Genomic DNA, 19,035 nt, shown 5'->3' on the forward strand with positions numbered 1-19,035 from the left:
AGAGTCTATCTTCAACTCATGGAAAACTCGTGCTTTGAAAAGGGTATCGTATCTATCATGGTTCACTTGACGGCTATAGTCTCTCCTCACTTCCCAGCTTCAGTCGTTATTTCCTCAAACCCAAAAGTTCTCACGACTTTTCAGAATTCACTCTATCTTCTCCCAAGCCCTTCTTACCATTCCCTTCCAATTCATCCGCTATAGTAACATTCCACTTCTGCTTCCTCGGCGCTCTCTTCTTAGAAACATCTTTCGGCGGCTTGTCATGCGTCATAGCATGTCTCTTCAACTGGTCAAGTCTATGGAAAGACTTCCCACAGCCAGGGATGGGACAGGCGTGCAGTCCTTTCTCGCCGTGGATCTTCCTGTGCTTTGCCAGGTTTGAGGATTCTGAGAATTTCTTGCCGCAGATATTGCACTCTAGGGGCTTCTCATTGGTGTGTGTTCGTTCATGTATCGCTTTAGATGATTAGCTCATATCCGGTTTAAATTTTTAGTTGGGGACTTACTGCATGCACTCTGTTGTGGAAATCTCTTGTCACAGTGCTTACACTTCCATGGCTTTTCGCCAGTATGGAGCAAGATATGTTGCCTCAAAGCTTGAGGTGCCGAGAAGAACTGACCACAGGTTGGGCAAACGGAACATTTGACTGCAACCACATGTTAGCACTGGTACCATGCGAGACACAGACAGTACTTACAGCCTGTATGGGTCGCCATGTGTCGCTCTAGTTTTCCACGTTGCGAGAAGCCTGACTTGTCGCCAAGACTCGAATCACGGCGACAACCCTCCCACTGACAGATATATCCAGTACTCTTACCAAGAGAGCTCAAATGTTGATCCTTGACATGATCCTGGAGGTCGGCGGCGGATGTCCCCTCGTAGTTGCAATGATCTCCATTCTTTGACTTCCACATGCACACATGGGGTAGGTTCGCAAGATCAGAATGCTCAAGCTTATTTACAGGCTCTGGACCCGCGGCGGTAGCAGAAGTGGATGGAGCCAGAAGGTCAATTTCTTCATTTTTGGAGACCGAGCCTTGAAGATGGTCGGTCATATGTAAGAAGAATTGGTTGGGATCGTTGAAGACAGTACCACAGGTCTGCAGCCGGCATTGTAGCGACCCTTGCACTGGAGTTGCGTGATAATGGTCCAAGTGGTCATGAAACATCCTTGGACTACCATAAGTCTGGTCTGCTGGACAAGTTGTTGCAGGACAACTAAATGTTCCCGAACTGAAATCAAACTCATAACCATGGACAGTCTGGAGATGATCGAATGGGTTTGCATCTAACGTTGGTGGGCAGTTATCTGCAGGGACAGGACATCCGAATTGCATCTGCGTATCTATGTGAGCAGAGTGAAAGTGCGAAACCCACTCCTCGTGGCTCATGCAGACAAAGTTGCAACCTTCCCATCCGCAAGGTAGGACTTCTGGGGTAGCTCCAAAGGAGTTATCATTCCATTGTTCGGACGAATCTTGGAACATGGCTCCGGTGCCCGAGAGCTCACCCATGGCTGGACTTGAGTATGACGCTTGTTGATCGAACATGTTGTTCTGAGGAGTAGGAAGTGCTGGGTAAGGAGATCCTGGTGTCTCACTATGGTGCGCCATGGAAGGTGTCGTCGCAGGGGATGACTGCACTATCGCAGGATCGACCTTTGAAGTTGGAGTACGGAACTTTCCTATGCTTTGCTGTGCTTGAGCACTCCACGGAGCCGGTTCCAGGTTCGCCATGATGTCCTCTGATGGTTCAACGACATTGCCTAGTGAGCTTTGGGCTTGGAAAGCAGTTGAAAGACACTCATCACGACAGGCCGGTTTGGAGCAAGAGGCAACACTACAAACTTCCACTGCCGCACCCACACAGTTGACCTCATCACATGGACTGCAGTCAGGTTCATCGCAAGGTATGCCTCCCGAGCAACTACTACAGCATTCGCTTTCGGTGCCACACAACGAGGCGCGATCTGACTCGTGGATGGTAGCACCGGTTACTCGAGTATCGTAGTTGACTTGAGAAATTCGCTGGCGTTTAGAAGGTGGTTGTCTGGGGCTCTCAGCGAGATCTATATGTGACTTTTGCGCCGAGTTGTCGCTTGTTTCGTAGGACTGCATCGTGCTGGCAGGAAAGGGTCGATACGTTTGCGTGTGTGCTCCAGTAAATGAGAACATTGAAGTAGTTTTATGTTCGCTTCCCGTCAAGTAAACATCTTGTTGGTTTTCAAAGAAGGGAGCCGAGTGGGTTGGCTGAGGGTCATGTTGTTGTGCAAAGCTCTGCTGCCAATAGTCGCTTGTGCTTGTGGCATAGTCGAGATGGGGATCGTACGAAGGCAAATTCGGTACGTAGCCCATATTATCGCCGTCCATGTTCAATGTCTTGAATATGTAACGCTCCGGCTATTACATGCAAGTCTTGTCGATCTCTCGGTACATAGACCTGCAGGATCGACTGGGGATCGAGGGTCGTCGTCGTCGAACCCGAGGAAAGGCGAGTAGCGAAGATAACTGTCGCAAGCACAAAACGAGATAGTCGTGGTGGTACAAGCAGTAATCCTTCTCGTTTTACAAGAAAGCCAGAATGAGGGGTCTGGGAAAGAAAAGAGGCTGACAAAATGTTGCCATAGCCATACCCATCAAGGTGGTTGCGTTCTGGGATTAGAATGCAAAAGCGAGCGCTTACTTTTAATTGGTCCAACAATAGGAGATAAGGTCGGGTAGTTACCGTGAACAAGTTCCGGAGGTCAACAAAGACGACGACGACGACAACGACGGCATAAGTGAGAATGTAAGTATGCCCTTATTGGATGAAGAGACTGAGGAGTTGTGTCTCCAGAATTGGAATGGCTTGGTAGAAATATATTCTCTTTGTTGATCAACCCATCAGGTTCTCCGTAACTGGTCTCCTCTCCGTGCCCTGGTGGCTGACCGCCCTGGGAGCCTGTCTGCGAGGCTGATAAAGTGTATTTACGGAAGCAGTCAAATTGCTGAAAACTTTTGAAAGGACGTACAAGGCAAGCTAAGTTACTTCTTATGTCAGTCAGTTGGCTTGGACCTGAAATAATTTACAGTCATATATTTTCTCAATTTTCAATTCTTTATTAACATCAACGAGGCTGACTCTTCCCAAATCCTTATCGATAACACACATTCACGATAGAGGATCAACACTCACGCCCATCCTTCCAGGGTCAAGCAGGAATATAGGAAGCCTTTTCCCTCAGCTTCCTAGCATCAAAGCAGAATGGAAAAACTCGATTGATTGTTTCCAATCGTCTTCGAGCACAGGACAGGTCAAATACCTACACATAGATCCACCATCAAGACCCGCCAAGTACAGGCTCCTTCCTCTTTATCCGCGCCAAGGCTCTGCACCTCCATCTCCAAGGATCCCCGCCTCGAGCTTGCGCAACACTCGAATAATCTCCCAATTCAAACTCATGCGCCTTCAAGTCTCATAGCCCACCAGCACATCCCTCGATCTGCGCAAATACTTCAAACAAACCTCACATCTCCATCCTTGAAGTACAACCAGCAATGGGTAACCTCTGCGGCAAAGAATCCTCTGACGCCTTCGCGCAACCCGGCCGCACTCTCGCAGAAGCACACCCAGCTTCAGGAACACAGAACCAGAATCCGACAGCCAGCGTCCCGAAGAAAGTGGTAGTCGGAGGACCGCCTCGAACTTTAGGTTCCGGGGGTCAGAGCGGTAGTGCGCAGGAGGATGCGAGGAGGAAAGCGGCGGAGGCAGCGGAGGTGAGTTTGTAGTTCCTGTTGTGATGCAGTGCCGTCGATATGAGGAAATGGGTGATAGACTCTTGGGAGTTCTTCAATCTTTAGAGCAAAAGTATAGAGCAAATAGTGGATGTTAACTCATGATTCACAGGCCAGAGCGAATGCTGCGAGTAAGCCAAAAGGCAAGTTAGGGAGCCAGTTACAGGAGCAGAAGAAGCAGACAAGATCGGATACTTTGGAAGGACTCAGCAAAGAAGAGCGGAGGCTGAGAGATGCGGATTCAGCCGCGGAGGCGAGAGCATACAATTGATCGATTAGGGTTGTTAGCGAGGTGTCTTAGGATTGAGCATTGAATTTTGGATTTTGAGCAATGGACATGCATATAGAGTTACCTCCTACATTCCACGAAATCATGATGGGACAATGATTGTGGCCAGGTGGAATGTGATGCGTCCTAGTACATATTATCATTGATCGCATAGGCTTGAATCGTCTACCAAATAGCCTACACGACATTGTATCTACCACTAGCAGGCGCTCTGCCTTCAGCATCAGCAGCCGCCATGGTACCTTCTTTGAGCAACCTCATCAGCTCCCTCATTGCGTTAGTGACCACAACCTCGGTGTCACCCTCAACAAGAATGTACAACTTGGGATCTCCACCTGCCTGGACTTCCTTTCCAGCAGGGTAGAAGCTACCTTTGGTGGTAATGGATGTGCCAGTAGCCTCCAGGATTTTGGCAACGTTCGTTCGATTCGTGACAGCCCATCTAGCTTTTTGAGGGAAGTCATTAATCTCCAGGGTTGCATGGAAAGCACCAGCGTCAGGACCTTTGTTGTCAATTGGCACACCGGATCGCAGTTGACCGGTCTTATTCAACCGGGCATTGATCGCATCGATAGCCGAAGTGACTTTGTCAAGGGGATTCTTAGATCCTCCGCCTGACGACACCGCGGTTTCGGTTCGATGTACAGTAATCTTTCCATCAAGGTCAATACCCTTAGGAACTCCGTATAATTGAGGCGTAGGAGCAGTGGATGCAGGTTGAACAGTTGATGCAGCCTTGAGAACGATGTCTTCATCGTCAACCTTGTCGTCTTTCTCCTCCTCATCATCGCCGTCAGTTTTGTGTGTTTTCCGCTCACGGTTTCTAGCAGCTTCGCGTTCCGCATCAAGGCGTTCCAAACCTAGAGACAAGTTAGCGTGTATTCGCAAGTGAGTTGGAGCCCAAGCATACCTTTGCCACCAAATCCAGAACTATCCTTTGATTTGCCAGTCTTGACCTTATCCCTGAATGATTTTCTCATTTCATTTAGTCGCTCGGGCACTGGCTGACCAGATTGTTCAAGTGCTTTAGCGATACCCACTGAGTATTGCTCCTGTTCCTCGGTGATAAACGTTACAGCTGTTCCTTTGGCCCCAGCACGGCCTGTTCGACCTGCCCTGTGAACATAGTCTTCCAAGTGATTTGGAGCATCGAAGTTGACGACGAGTTTCAGCTGCTTAACATCTAGACCACGAGCAGCTACAGAGGTTGCAATCATGATGGGCACAACACCGGCCTTGAAATCGTCAATGGTAGAGTCTCGATCAATTTGATCTTTCCCACCATGGATAGACATGCAGGGATAACCTTTTCTCATGAGATCCTTTAAAAGATCGTCGGCTTTTTCTTGTCTGTCGACAAAGATGAGAGTTCTGGCATCTTCGTCGTCATTGTAAAGCTCCCCAAGAAGTTCCAACAAACGATGAAATTTTTCTTTTTCCTCACGGACTTCGACCATTTGGGTGATTTCAGGGGCCACAACACTTCTTCCTCCAACTGTTATCTCGACTGGGGATTGGAGGGTCTTCTTTGCTAGAGCGTCCATTATACGAGGCATGGTGGCGGAGAAGAGAATGGTCTGTCTATCAGGCCGAATATTGGCGAAGATCTTCATGACTTGTGGCTCGAATCCCATGTCAAACATACGATCAGCTTCGTCGAGTACCACATAAGTAACCCGACGAAGATTCGTAACTCTACCAGAATTTGCTGCAAGAAGATCTATCATCCGGCCAGGCGTGCAGACAATAATCTCAGCGCCTCTCTTGAGATCAGCGATCTGATCCTTGATGGGAGCTCCACCATAAGCACAAACAGCACGAAGTCCCATGGCCTTCAAAAAGGGTTTGCACTCTTTATGGATCTGGGTAGCGAGTTCTCTTGTAGGAGTCACAATTAAACCGATTGGGCCATCTGAGCCCTCTAAGGGTCGCTGGTCCCGAATGTGGCGGAACATTGGGAGCAGAAAGGCGATAGTCTTACCAGATCCAGTCTTCGCAACCCCAATGACATCTCTTCCGGACATGATTGCAGGGACAGCTTGCATCTGGATAGCAGTAGGTCTCTCATATCCCAACTTGCGGATGACTTCCAATGACTGTACGTTCAGACCACACTGTGACCATTTCTGGACAGGTTTCGGAACGTCGTTCCCAGCCACCTTGATACCGTCAAGTTCAAGGCGAAGATCCGCAAGCTCAGCCTCGGTCATATCGGCGAGCTCTGCTGGTTCGGAATAGAAATTTTTCCGAACGGGTTCCAAATCCAGTTTCGCATAATTGATTGTTGGCAATTCCTTCTTTTTCCTGGCTTTACTTGCCATGGCAAGAATATCGTCGGGATCAGCCTCCATGGCCTTCAAGTCCACGTCATCGTCGCCGAACAGCGCCTCTGGTTGCTGTTTCTGGCTCTTGCTCTTGTTCTTGTTGAAAGTGTCAGTCGTCTTGGGAGCGGCAAAAGGGTCGCCCATCTGCTCCATGAAGGCTTCCAAAGGATCAATCTCATCATCCTCTTCAATTGAGGTTGGCTCAAGTTGCGCTGCCACATTTTCTTCCATCTTGATGCCTCCATTGACATCAACCTGTGTTTCGGTAGCATCTTGAATTGCATCGCCTTCCTTTGCAAGGCTTTGCTCCTGTAATCTCTCTTCGCGTTTTTCTGCTGCGGCGCGAGCTGCTGCTGCAGCTTCTTCTTCCGTTCCAGCGTCTTCCATATCAATGTCGTCGTCATCATCTTCTCCCTCTGCAACGTTAGCGAGCGCAGTATCGTCATCCACAATGTTTGCCAAAGGTAGGGTCGGTAGCTTTTCTAACTTCTTTCTAGCATCATCGTCTTCACCAAAGTCGAGTGTTCGCTTTGATGTAGCCTTCTCGCTATCAGTGGCAGACTTGGCGCCTAAGCCGAACGCACTTAAATTCCCTCTGGCTTTAGGTAGAGCAGATGCTATTTCAAAGCGGTCAGCAGAGGTGACACAGGAGCCATGAGCCTTTGGAAACGTACCTTTGGACGTGCTGTTGAAAGCTGTTGTCTTTTTGTCAGCTTGTAATCCTTTGACCGAAGATGTTAAGGTAGCGGACGCTTTAGTTAATTCTTTAAGTGGCAGATCCTTCCCGATAGCGCTTGTCGAGCTTGAATTCGCCACTGCTTTCTTTGCTATTGCCTTCGGATCGAACTTGCCAGCATAAGGTGCCGGTGATGCCAAGCTGACCGGGGTGGAGGGCGAGGCTGGAGATGCGACCGAAGGCGTTCCGTTGGTCTTCTGGTCTATCTCATCAAGAAGTTTCCGAGTTCCCCCAGCAGCAAGCTCTTTCTCCTTCCGCTCCTTATCTTCAGCCATTTTTTTCTTCCATGCCTCCAATTTGGCCAGTCGCTCAGCCTTTTTCTCGGCTTCTGTCTGTACTGGGGGCCCAGCGGGCTTTGCTGGCTGCATAGATAGCTTAGCATTCGGCATCAATCCAGTGCGCTGAATACTACTAACCTCGCTCGTTTTGGCATTGTCAGATTTACTCGCGGCTTTGCTGAAGTTTCCATCACCTCTACTACGGGGCCTTGAGTCAGTAGAATTCTCGCGGCGCCTTCGTGCCCTTTCATAAGAATCGTCTCGCCTGTCTCGATAATCCCGATCCCGACTTCTACGTCGGCGCCTGTCTGGGGAGCGCTCTCGATCAAATCTGTCTCGGCGATCTCTTGAGCGGTCTCTTCGTCCGGAACGGTAAAAGTCTTCCTCTCGTCGGTCTATCGATCGATCTCTTCGTCTGGGCATATCGCGGTCTCGGTGGCGGCGCTGCATCCAGGATCTGTCAGTAATTTGTGGTGTGGGTGGAATGGAACGCTTGTATCTCACATCTACACTCCTAGAGCGACTTCGCCGCCGCTGCGGCCGAACATCGTCCCTCCTATCCCGTTCTCGTCTGACATCATCCTCTCTCTTAACGCGTTTCGATGAGTGGTGGCTTCCTGCTGGCGATGGTGAGCGAGAGTCCCTGTGCCGAGCCATTTTTGCCCCAAGTCAACGGCAGAAATACTTTCTGGCAGGAATCGATGATGGCGCTGTTAGCAGCCCTGAGTAGTCCAGTCCTAGTACAAACCAGCCGAATTGATTTGTATTGCAAGTATATCTGAGGCGGCGCAAAGCAGCTTCTGTCTTAAGCGTGAGAGGATATGCGAGATAAGGTCAACAGCTGGAATGCACACGATCTGCCTTCGAGAGGTCGAGCGTCCCGGCAGTCAAGTCACTCACATCGTAGGCGCGCTTGCGCTTATTACAAGCACAAGGATTACTAGCGCGTTAGCTGCACAACACAGCACAGCACAGCACAGCTCGCGTGTGAAAGGAAGGGGGCTGGGAGCTGGCCGCCGCCCAGTCAGGAACAGGATCCGCGACAGCTAAATGACCTCCTCCCTCCAACATCAGCCTCATCAACCACCAACCACACCCTCTCTGAATCTCCACTCACATACTTGCTACCGAGGGCCGCATCTGCTGCGACCTCACAGTCCACCATCATGTTGTCCAACATAGGACGCGCCTCCGTCAGGAGAGTTGTTGCGCGCGGTCCACAATCAACAAACCGAGCTCTGCAAGGGCTCTGGCAATTCCAACGCGTTGAAACCCTCCAAAATGCCGACAATGCTTCATCTGGGCCCCGATTCGCCTTCTATCTTCAAAGGTCATATGCCACAGCTACCAAAGTCGCTACAAAACCCAAGGCCAGCAAGACAACAACCACGAAGCCTAAGACGACGAAGGCTGCTAAGAAGCCTGTCAAGAAGGCCGTCAAGAAGCCAACAAAGAAGCCAGCAAAGAAGCCAGTGAAGAAAAAGGCTGTGGCTAAGAAGCCCGCCAAAAAGCCCAAGAAGGTCTTGTCCGAAGCACAGAAGCTTAGGATCGAGGATAAGAAGAGAAGGGAGAACCTCAAGGCTTTGAAAGAAGCAGCACTTGAAATCCCAAAGTCAAAGCCAAGCACAGCTTGGTCTATCTTGCTGGCGGAAGTCATGAGAGGAACTACTGGCGAAAGTATGGGTACCTTAAGTGCTGCTGCTGCTAGAAAGTACAAGTCATTGAGTGCAGCGGAACTCGAGGTATGGCTCCAACATCCAGGATAACTAAAATACTAACTCCAACATAGTCGTACAACCACATTGCCACCCAAAATGGGGCAGACAACAAAGTAGCTTACAAGAATTGGGTCGAAAGCTACAGCCCTGATCAGATCCGCATTGCCAATAGCGCTCGGAAATCTTTGCGAACGCTCATTGCTAAAGGCGCGAAGCGCCTCAGCGCTTATCCCCTGATCAGGGATGAACGTCAACCGAAACGCGCTTCTCAACCCTTGGTCCTCTTCTGCGCGGATAGATGGGAGTCTGGAGATTTCAAAGGAATATCGGTCCCCGATTCAGGCAAGCTCATATCGAAGGAATGGGCGGCGCTCTCAGCGTCTGACCGACAGGTGAGTTTCAATTATTAGTCTCCGGTACATTTTTCCTAATTTTTCGTAGGTTTACACCGAACGTGCGGAAGCGGACAAGCAACGATACCTCAAAGAGTACAAGGCTGCTTATGGACGTGACCCCCCAACCACTAAATAGGCACTCCATGGATATAGGCAAGCTCCATTGTGTAAGATTTCACGCCATGCGGGAAATGGGACAGATAAGACGGGGCGGTGCAGATTTCTTGAGTCGTTTTAAGGGTGTAGCACTAAAGTCAGGATGGGATGGTGTTTTGAGTATACCTATGCGCGGTACAATGCTTGCCTGTAAGAGTTTTCTTTTGTGTGCTGCTGACTACTATGGCTTGGCCCATGGCCCATGGCGTATTTTGATATGAAGATGTATTCCTCAGGGCGTGTGCTCTGTATAGCCTCCAATTGCTCTAGGCTGAATTGTGTAAGACCATACAACCTCGCCATGACCTGTTGTCTCTTCCCACCTGTGCCCTGGGTCGTACGTTCTGCCAAGAAGAACTATAGCCAAGTAAAGACTTTGCTTGGGCCTGGTTCACGTTCAACTCTCCTTCCGCCGCTCCACCTAATATTCAAGACGCAATATCCTTATATATCCTAGATCACAAGAGCTCTCAGTGGTGACTCATACGGGAATTGACAATTCCTAACAAGTACTGTCAGATCTGTCAAAGAGATAAACCTTTCCCTTCCGCTAGACCTTATTTGATTGTTTATGGACGTGAACTCTAAAAACAATCAAGCGAAAACTCTGTACTTTGGACTCTCTAGTCTCTATTCCCTATACCTCGTCTTTCAGATGTGAACATCTCACTCTTCGACTATAATTAAGGACAAGCCAGGCTTGGGTTTTCTATCCGATATAACAGCGGAGGAGGAGAGCTTCATGTTGCTTGCTACAATGATAATGGCGTTCGTTAGGATAACGGGCTGTTCGGGGCAGTGTCACTTGGCAAGTAAGTTTACATTTGCAAGACCACACTGCGATAACAAGCTAGACATTGATCCAGAGTCTCTCGCTACAATCACGCAGTCACATATAGCTTCAACCCAACCTTGACCATCGATTTCGATCTATACTGTCACAAATTTGTTTGTACATCGCATCCAAATTCTCCCCCATAACCCTAACAACTTCATGCTTTCGCCACTCCACTCAATTCTTCTTCCCCTCCAAATCGGCATAAAATTTATACCCAAACGACTCACTCGGATCATTGAACCGCAATTTCTTGTCCACACTCTCAATCTTTTTCATATCTTCAGCTGTAAGTTTGAAATCGCCCTCTAGATTCTGCGCGATGCGAGATGGCGTCTTGGATTTGGGAAGGACGGAGTGACCTCGTGTAACACCCCACGCCAATGCGACTTGTCCACCGGTTTTATTGTGTTTCTTGCCGATCTCAACGAGGACAGGGTCGTCCTGTAATTAGGATTGTTAGTCAATTTGTTTTCGCAATCGATGTATGCGCGAAATAGATCAGACAGCCCAGAACGAGAATTTTACATACCATCAACTTGCCCATGTTCTGTCCCGAGCTATAAATCTCGTTCTGGTTCCCGAACGGCGAGTAATGCTGTACATGGATGCCCTTCTCCTCATGCCAGTCACAAAAATCCTTCTGCTGTAACCACGGGTGGCATTCGATCTGGTGGGCTGCTGGAACGACACTGCCTTCTTTCAAGAGTGTTTCAAGTTCTTTCTTGGAGAAGTTCGACACGCCAATGGCGCGGGCTTTGCCGGATGACGTGAGCTTTTCCATTGCTTTCCAGGTATCTACATAGCTAATGTTGCTTGTTTCAGTCTTGCCGTCTTTGTCTTTGGGAAATTTGTTGTCGCCTTTAGGTGGAAAATTAGCATCGGGGCCTGTGTGGTGGAATTGAAACATTGGTAGAGAAAACTGACCTGGCTTGAATGCTGATGGCCAATGCATGAGATACAGGTCGACATAGTCCATTCCCAGATCTTTGAGAGACTGATCAAGAGCTCCTTCTACGTCTTCAGGCTTATGCTTGTTGTTCCAGAGCTTGGTGGTGATAAAGAGTTTGGATCGGTCAATGCCACTCTTCTTGATGGCAGCTCCTACCATGGGCTCGGTCCCATATACTAATAATCATTAGTATATGCTCCAAGAATCCAATATAGCTTGCAAGTGCCAACTGACTAGCCGCAGTATCAATATGCAAATATCCAGCCTTCAAAGCTTCGGTTACAGCTTTCTCTTGGTCATCCTTATCCTGCCAGGTCCCAAAGCCAATGGCTGGGATTTTTGCTCCAGTATTGAGCGTATGTGTAGTTCCAGATGCCATGTTGCGTCTTTGGATGTGTGAAGATACCTGAGAGATTCTTGATGAAGCCGATACGGATATACGAGCTGTTCGCGAATACATGTTAAAGGAAGAAAATACACGAAGAAAATGAGCAACTTTGGTCAGAATTTTGATTGCGTTACATATCCACCTAACTACGTCAAGCTCGAGGCAGTATTCTTCAGAACAGTAAAACCACAGCTCATTCTCAAATGTCATGACGTCGAGCTTCAACATGGAGAAGCTAGAGCGGGGATAGAAATACATCCCCGCGCTGGGCGGGCGGGCATTGGTCAATTCTGCTGCTCAACTGCCGTTGGTTCGGGACGTGGAAGAACGTTGTTGCGGGATACTTCTGGGATAGGATCGGTCATCGGACATATGCCTGTTGTCAACTTTTCGGCGTTCATAACAAGGGAATTTTTCTCGCGATTCTCTTCTCTCACTCCAAAATGCTTGGCCAATCAGTGCAATTTCGGCAAATGGGCCTGTCCGGCATCTCGTTCACCTGCCCGAGTCGAGGTGCCTCGTCCAACAGCAGATCCCTGTGAGGATCGCGTCATTAAGGAGGCTGAGATGGAGGCAAACTGCGAATTGCTCGCCGATCAGATCAGATCAACTTTGATGAGATCAACCAAAAGATCCCTTCTGGAACCAGGTTTGCTGGAGCCAGTATGCATCAGATGAGCCAACGGACGAGGAAAAGCGAAACACGAGAGCTTGTCAGCTCGCAGCGAAAGACGCCTAACCGGTGGCGGCTACGAGTCTTGCACAGGAGGGGATCTCGACGGGACTGTTTGATGATTCAAAATAGAGTCATAACCGCGGTCAACATTCATTCTACCCCAGCCCACACAGCGGGTCTGCGTCTGAAGCGAGGCCCCTATCTGGCCGCTGGCCCCCCCGAAGTCAGCAAAAGCGGACCATCGAGGCTGTTCAAACACCAAGTTTGCAACAAGACCTTGGCGAGAAGAGAAACATGTAGGTGAGAATGAACGACCTCCTTGAACCATTAAAAAGGAACTTTGCTGCGCTCGCTACCTCGACACTGCAATGCAATGCACTGCAGAAAAAGCACGCGGCAAATATCCAGATTGTTGGATGGACTCTGCAATCTTCAAAATCCTGGAATCTAGCTTCGAGTCCTCGTCCTCGTCATCGTCATTATTGTGCGCCTTGGGTGTCACTCGTCTTCTCGTGCCCAGCCTCGCCTCGGGCCATTCAAGTGTCGTGTGTCTCATTCCCTAAATCGTGCGCTTACCACAATGCGGTAGGCTTCGAGTATTTTGGGTTGACTTGGCGGGACCGCCGTCGAATCACGTCAGCCCGGGATGATTTAATGGTCGTAATCCCTGTCCAAGCCACCCCATCGTTTCCCATCTTCTTCTTCACCCTGTCTCACCCACAAGCAGCAGCAGCATTGGCAAAGGCCGCCAGCTCCTTTCTTAAGAAGAACTGCTGCTCCCATCTCGTGCTGCGAAAACATTTGGGCTCGACCGGCTGAATCAGATGCACGGCATACACCAGACATTTCCTTTCTAATCGAGCATACGAACAAACGAACAAGCGAACGGATCCGTAAACAACTGCAACAATGAGGCAATCCATGGTGTCGCGTGCCAAAAATGGCGGATTCTCAAAACTCCTGGTGGCTTCATACATTGTCGACTGGGTCATAATTATTGTCGCTGCTGGTGTGGGAGCTTTACTGGCAAATATCACACCAAATATGAGACCCTTTTCGCTCACAAACCCCGAAATCAGTTTCCCGCACGTAGAACATGAGAAAGTCTCCTTGGTTACACTGGGCTGCTCCGCTCTCGCTGGTCCAGCCGTAATCATCTTCCTCGTCTGCCTCGTCCTTGTGCCGGGCCCTACGGTTTCGAAAGCAATACCAAAATCACTGATATGGAAACGCAAACTTTGGGAATGGCACACTGGATGGTTGGGATTGGCGCTTTCTCTGTCGGCATCTTTCCTGATTACTAGTGGAATGAAGAACCTGTTCGGAAAGCCTCGTCCAGATCTTCTCTCACGTTGTGAGCCAGACATGGCCAACCTTGCGAATTATACCTATTCGAAGTTTCTTGCAGGAAGTATTTACGAGAACTTCAATGTAGTGTCTGCGAAAATCTGCCAGCAGTCAGACAAGGCGAAATTGGACGATGGGTTTCGAAGTAAGTTCGCCAAACCACCCAGGACACTCTCATGTGATTAGCACCAATTTTCCAGATTCTGTTAGCTGACTGTGGAATTTACAGGTTTTCCCAGTGGCCATGCTTCCTTTTCTTCTGGGGGTCTCATCTACCTCAGTCTCTTCCTGGCCTCGAAATTAGCTATAACTATTCCCTTCCTCGCATCTGGCTCCAGCGCTACGCAATTGTCTGCCTTTCCTTCTCGTGCTTCAACTGCGAGAGCTATGGAGAACCGCAGTGTAGAGAGTCGAGACAAGTCCATGGGCGGGGATGATCTACATGAGCCATCAGGACATGATGACGCTGTTATTGCGGCCCGCAACCAAGCAGCAGGACCTCCCGTGTACCTGTTGGTCATTGCTGTTTTGCCCTTCTTTGGTTCTATCTACATTGCGTCGACAAGATATTCAGATTTTAGACATCACGGTTTTGACATTCTGTTTGGCTACTTCATTGGCTTCGTCACATCCGTATTTGCGTTCCGCTACTATCATCTTCCGATCAACCAAGGCGCTGGATGGAGTTGGGGCCCAAGAAGTCGAGATAGGAGTTTCTGGGCCGGCGTTGGTGTTGGAAACTACGTCGGAAGCCGGGAGAAGCGTCACGAGGAAATTTTGCAGAGGAACGACACAGATCTGGAAGCTGGAAGAGCGGTCCATCAGAGAAACCTTACGAACGAAGTGGGTACTGGCGAGACTACCGCCTACGGAGTGGCGAGATGACCAAGCTGGTGTTAATACTACCAATAGGACCGGATTGAACTTCTCCCCATGCGCGAGAGGTCTGATGGATCGAGGCGACCCTCACATTAAGGAGTTTTTGGCGTTACACCGGAGGATATACCAACTTGAACGGTTTAGAGGTCCAATCTGGAAAACGTGCATGATGATCAATTGCATTTGGCCTGGGGGCCTGGACGGAAAATACATGGTACTTAATATCGAGTAGTACTTCTGGCAGTATGGTAGAGCATGTTTCTGTGGAAAGAATTGCATAATTTTGACGATATATCCTTGTAACATGAGAGAGAATGTATGAAATTGCTGGTAACACAAACAACGTTCGTGAACAGTTTCGCGGAAGTCTACTCTGCATTGGCACGTCCTTTCAACCATGCCTGTTTTCCTCGTCTGAACATCATTTTTTATGTCTTTTTGTTCTGGCGTCACTTCGTGGACGAGATGTTCACCAATATTTCAGTCTTGTGTAACGCATTCGCTCAATCGAGCGGCGACATCTTTTCCCACGAACACATCAGGATTACAAAAATTCGATCACAGCATTCCAAGTTACAACCGCTTTTCAATATCTTTGATCAGTGCACTTCATTTGGAAGAAAGTACCTATATCAGAGCCAGCATTCCCCAACATCCGGTAAAATCGTGTACCCTTATTCCTGCCCTCGACGCCTCGCGTAAAACACAAGCAGCCACCAACGTGGATGGACAGAGATATTTCCAATACTGCTCAACCACGCAAGATGCCATCCAATCAACTTCTACAAATGTTACCAAGTTACCTACATCCAACCCAATCAGCATGTTGTGTTCAGATGATGAGTTCCACAAGTGTATGCTGCACTGATGAGTGATCTCCTTTGCTGGTGGAGATTAGGAAGTTGGGAGGGCGTCATGTAAGCTTTTATAGACTGGAAAATCCCCGTTCCTAAATTGTGTATTGAAGACTTTGAGCTTACTTGTTCTGTAGCACTAGCTTCCTACGACCGTTGGATGTCTCTTCGCAAATCAGTCACTACAGTCATATATAAACAAACTCCATCATGCGCAGCTCCATCCTCACGGCGAGCTCGAGTGGGCAGGCAACGAGTGTTAGTACTACGACGGGGAGAACTGGGTCGTCAAGTGCAAAGGCTTCGAGCACGATTTCTGCTGGAGCTGCGCAGACCAATGCTTTCGTTGCTATTATTGTGGGTGCTGTTGGGTTCTTGGGGATGGCTCTTGTTTTGCAGAGAGGACTTTAATGTCATTGCAAGGAAACTCATGTTTTGTTAAGTTGGAATAGTAACAGGGATCTACTGATAATAATCGATTTTCCCGGGGGGATCAAAAGTAATGCTAGTTTTGAGATTACAATTACATGGCCAATTACGTTTGTAAATAAACAATGAACCGCGAATTTCTGGTCCGGACTTCTGCCACCTAAACGTGAGGTCAGTGAATCAGAATCGTGACGATTTTGGGCTTTAAGTTTTTCAGTCGTGCTTGATTTCATGAAACTAGATTTTGTCCATCAAATTCGCGGGTGTTTACTATCGGCGATGGAACGGAAAGCTGTCAGGCTAACAAGCCAGCCGGTGTAAGCGAGCCCCTGAAAAAGTGGCTTGGTGGTGACGCTGGGCTTCGTCAGAGACGGCAAATGGCTACCGCAACAGCTTCACTCCTTCATTCCATGCATTAAGAAAACAAGCACATCCAAGATTGTCCAACATAGGTCCCTGGAATGATCAATGGGGTTTGTGTTTCTATTATCTATTAATGACCTCCTTCTGCGCAACTTCACAAGTCCACCATGCCCAGACTGGATTGCTCCAGACTCAGCACAGACAGCCCCTCAAGAACCAGCCAACACGTCCCAGCTCCCGTTTCAAAATACCTCGCCTCGCTGTCGAGCTCTCATCCCAGGAGAAGATCCAAGCAAGTCTTGAAAGTTGTTTCGTACATCTCTCATCCGATGTTTGGCTTGCGGTGATTCGTTTCTGTAATTCAGCTTTGCCTGGTCTTGGTCTTTGATACTAGGTCAGGGCGGTTCCTGTTTCTGGAACACGGTTCGTAGTCTTGAACTCTGTTTATTTTCAGGATGGCTCGCAGTCGTATCTTGTCTAGTTTAGTATTGAAATGATAGCTATATCTCTGTTCGCTGTCCCGCTTTTTTGATTATGATGCTCGGTCTCTTGGATTTGCTTCTGTTCTCGTCTCTGGCAGACTGGCACGTTCGTTAGCATATTTCATCTCATCCTTTCGTTCATGCCCCAAATAATCAAGCTTTACTTGTCAATATTACCTGTATAGAATTCAACATGCATATACCTATCATCTCAATTATCCTGCTACTATACAGTCTCCCTGCATCCTCAGCCAGCATTCTGCAACCTTTTTCTAAACGAGCCATCTCCCCAGACAACACCTGTGGACGTAATGGTACAGGTGGAGGTGCAGATGGCTACACCTGTCCCTCAGATCTACCCTGCTGTTCTGTAAACGGCTTTTGCGGTTCAACAAATGCGTACTGCTTGACGACTGTAGGTTGCCAGTCAGATTTTGGGAACTGTACAGCTCCGAGCGCGGGAACTATCACGCCTGACGAGACGTGCGGAATGACTGGAGCGGGTGTAAATGGGTATGCCTGCGACAGTGATCGACCTTGCTGTTCTAGAAAGTAAGCTATTTGATTCGTGTTTTGGATTTGAGTTTGACTCTGTACTGATTGATCTCGTTTAAACAGTGGATGGTGTGGAAACACCACTGATTATTGCACCGCTGAGGCAGGTTGCCAATCCGCATTTGGGACTTGTACTGGTTCCTCGAATGGCTCCACAAGCAGTACAAGTACACCAGGCACGAGCACGAACGGGCAATGTGGAGCGACTTTCGGTACTTGCGCATCGAATGAGTGTTGTTCGGTTGCTGGATTCTGCGGCACTGGCCCAGGTAAACACACATTGTCTGAGTTTTTACCCTTTCAAATATGGATCTTGCTGACACCAAAGCAAATAGAATATTGCAATGCCCCTGATTGCCAATTTAATTACGGCCCAGCCTGTGACGCCAACAAGGTCCCTTCAGGAACTAACACCTCGTCGATTCCTCGAGACCAGATTGGGTCTGTACTTTACGGCTCAGCAGGCATATATGATTGTGCAAATGCTGGTGACATGGCTTTGACGTTTGATGATGGGCCATTTATATACACATGTCATATTATGGATCTTCTAGATAAATATAATGCTAAAGCGACATTTTTTATTACTGGTATCAATAATGGTAAGTTGAGGTCCACAGACCATTCTGAACCTACTGGTCTCCAGTACTGACTCACTACTTGATGTAGGCAAAGGGTCAATCGATAATACAAGCACGGAATACCCTGCTTTAATTAAGTACGTCTCTCTCTCTTCGAATCTGAATCCCATATCCCGAATTCGAGACTAACAACAGCAAACAGACGCATGTACGATGGTGGTCACCAACTAGCCTCTCACACCTGGTCTCACGCCGATCTCTGCAACATCACGTCCACACAGCGCAAAGATGAGATGTACAAAAATGAGATGGCATTGCGGAATATAGTTGGCGTCATTCCGACGTACATGCGTCCTCCGTACTCATCTTGCAATGCAGGTAAGCAGAAACCAATACCTTTTTGTCGAAGATAGTTGTACATAAACAAACAAAGCTAACCAATGTACTTGTAGAATGTGGCTGTGAAGCAGACATGGCCGCTTTAGGCTACCATATAACATATTTCGTACCTCTCCCTCTTCCCAATCCCATTTGTAACCAAATTAACACAACCTTTTCCAGGACCTCGATACATCCGACTACCTCAACGATTCGCCATCTCTAATCCAAAACTCCAAAACGATATTTGACACTGCCATAGCTGGTAAGTCACCAACGACCGATGAATTTCTAGTCATCGGCCATGACATACATAATCAGACGGCCAATGTGCTCGTTGAGTATATGTTGCAGGGGTTGCAAAAGGCGGGATATAAAGCTGTTACGGTGGGGGATTGTTTGGGCGACCCGAAAAGTAATTGGTATAGGACTGATACCGGAGCGACATTGGGGAATTGATTGAGCACGAGTAAGTGCTTGGAGCGTTGGATTGAGCCGGTGTCGATGGTACTGTGACCTTTTTGTTTGGTTTGACTTCAGTAGAAGGAAAATGTTTCGGTATAAAAGGAGGTGTGAAAAAATACTAATCAGATGATAGTGATGAAGTAATGAAGAAGTTATGACGGTCAAATGCTATGTGATT

The 19,035-nt window shown here is 48.4% G+C and overlaps 9 protein-coding genes across 9 annotated transcripts; 6 read left to right on the forward strand and 3 right to left on the reverse strand.

Moving 5' to 3' along the window:
- Window positions 1-130: 130 nt before the first annotated feature.
- Window positions 131-2,373, reverse strand: SUR1 (zinc-finger protein; the record flags this gene model as incomplete). Its single annotated transcript, XM_058498200.1, has 3 exons — window positions 131-459; window positions 510-650; window positions 702-2,373. 3 exons carry the CDS (start codon window positions 2,371-2,373, stop codon window positions 131-133), a joined length of 2,142 nt encoding a protein of 713 aa, XP_058351710.1.
- A 1,167-nt stretch (window positions 2,374-3,540) lies between these two features.
- ONS95_004825 (uncharacterized protein) lies at window positions 3,541-4,048 on the forward strand (the record flags this gene model as incomplete). The annotated part of the gene is made up of 2 exons (XM_058498201.1): window positions 3,541-3,759; window positions 3,890-4,048. The coding sequence occupies 2 exons, from the start codon at window positions 3,541-3,543 to the stop codon at window positions 4,046-4,048; spliced, it is 378 nt and encodes a 125-aa protein (XP_058351711.1).
- A 195-nt stretch (window positions 4,049-4,243) lies between these two features.
- Window positions 4,244-8,303, reverse strand: PRP5 (pre-mRNA processing RNA-helicase; the record flags this gene model as incomplete). The annotated part of the gene is made up of 5 exons (XM_058498202.1): window positions 8,090-8,303; window positions 7,909-8,021; window positions 7,065-7,848; window positions 4,977-7,007; window positions 4,244-4,926 (listed from the first exon to the last, which is right to left on the reverse strand). The coding sequence occupies exons 3-5, from the start codon at window positions 7,825-7,827 to the stop codon at window positions 4,244-4,246; spliced, it is 3,477 nt and encodes a 1,158-aa protein (XP_058351712.1). The 5' UTR covers window positions 7,828-7,848; window positions 7,909-8,021; window positions 8,090-8,303.
- Window positions 8,304-8,570: 267 nt separating this feature from the next.
- ONS95_004827 (uncharacterized protein) lies at window positions 8,571-9,653 on the forward strand (the record flags this gene model as incomplete). Its single annotated transcript, XM_058498203.1, has 3 exons — window positions 8,571-9,146; window positions 9,194-9,514; window positions 9,564-9,653. 3 exons carry the CDS (start codon window positions 8,571-8,573, stop codon window positions 9,651-9,653), a joined length of 987 nt encoding a protein of 328 aa, XP_058351713.1.
- A 1,032-nt stretch (window positions 9,654-10,685) lies between these two features.
- Window positions 10,686-11,839, reverse strand: ONS95_004828 (uncharacterized protein; the record flags this gene model as incomplete). The annotated part of the gene is made up of 4 exons (XM_058498204.1): window positions 10,686-10,952; window positions 11,041-11,369; window positions 11,436-11,636; window positions 11,695-11,839. 4 exons carry the CDS (start codon window positions 11,837-11,839, stop codon window positions 10,686-10,688), a joined length of 942 nt encoding a protein of 313 aa, XP_058351714.1.
- Window positions 11,840-13,262: 1,423 nt separating this feature from the next.
- Window positions 13,263-16,167, forward strand: ONS95_004829 (uncharacterized protein). Its single transcript, XM_058498205.1, has 3 exons — window positions 13,263-14,016; window positions 14,101-15,667; window positions 15,742-16,167. The coding sequence occupies exons 1-2, from the start codon at window positions 13,434-13,436 to the stop codon at window positions 14,754-14,756; spliced, it is 1,239 nt and encodes a 412-aa protein (XP_058351715.1). The 5' UTR covers window positions 13,263-13,433; the 3' UTR covers window positions 14,757-15,667; window positions 15,742-16,167.
- Window positions 15,092-16,167, forward strand: ONS95_015032 (uncharacterized protein). The gene has a single exon (XM_058508715.1). The coding sequence runs from the start codon at window positions 15,181-15,183 to the stop codon at window positions 15,616-15,618; it is 438 nt and encodes a 145-aa protein (XP_058351716.1). The 5' UTR covers window positions 15,092-15,180; the 3' UTR covers window positions 15,619-16,167.
- A 1,226-nt stretch (window positions 16,168-17,393) lies between these two features.
- ONS95_004830 (uncharacterized protein) lies at window positions 17,394-17,936 on the forward strand (the record flags this gene model as incomplete). The annotated part of the gene is made up of 3 exons (XM_058498206.1): window positions 17,394-17,430; window positions 17,497-17,702; window positions 17,769-17,936. The coding sequence occupies 3 exons, from the start codon at window positions 17,394-17,396 to the stop codon at window positions 17,934-17,936; spliced, it is 411 nt and encodes a 136-aa protein (XP_058351717.1).
- Window positions 17,937-17,974: 38 nt separating this feature from the next.
- Window positions 17,975-18,851, forward strand: CDA2_1 (chitin deacetylase; the record flags this gene model as incomplete). Its single annotated transcript, XM_058498207.1, has 5 exons — window positions 17,975-18,035; window positions 18,103-18,151; window positions 18,217-18,392; window positions 18,467-18,519; window positions 18,576-18,851. The coding sequence occupies 5 exons, from the start codon at window positions 17,975-17,977 to the stop codon at window positions 18,849-18,851; spliced, it is 615 nt and encodes a 204-aa protein (XP_058351718.1).
- Between the last annotated feature and the right edge of the window lie 184 nt (window positions 18,852-19,035).

This window comes from Cadophora gregata (genome assembly GCF_030347475.1).
Source record: "Cadophora gregata isolate MNR1 chromosome Unknown scaffold_15, whole genome shotgun sequence".
Taxonomy (NCBI): domain Eukaryota; kingdom Fungi; phylum Ascomycota; class Leotiomycetes; order Helotiales; family Ploettnerulaceae; genus Cadophora; species Cadophora gregata.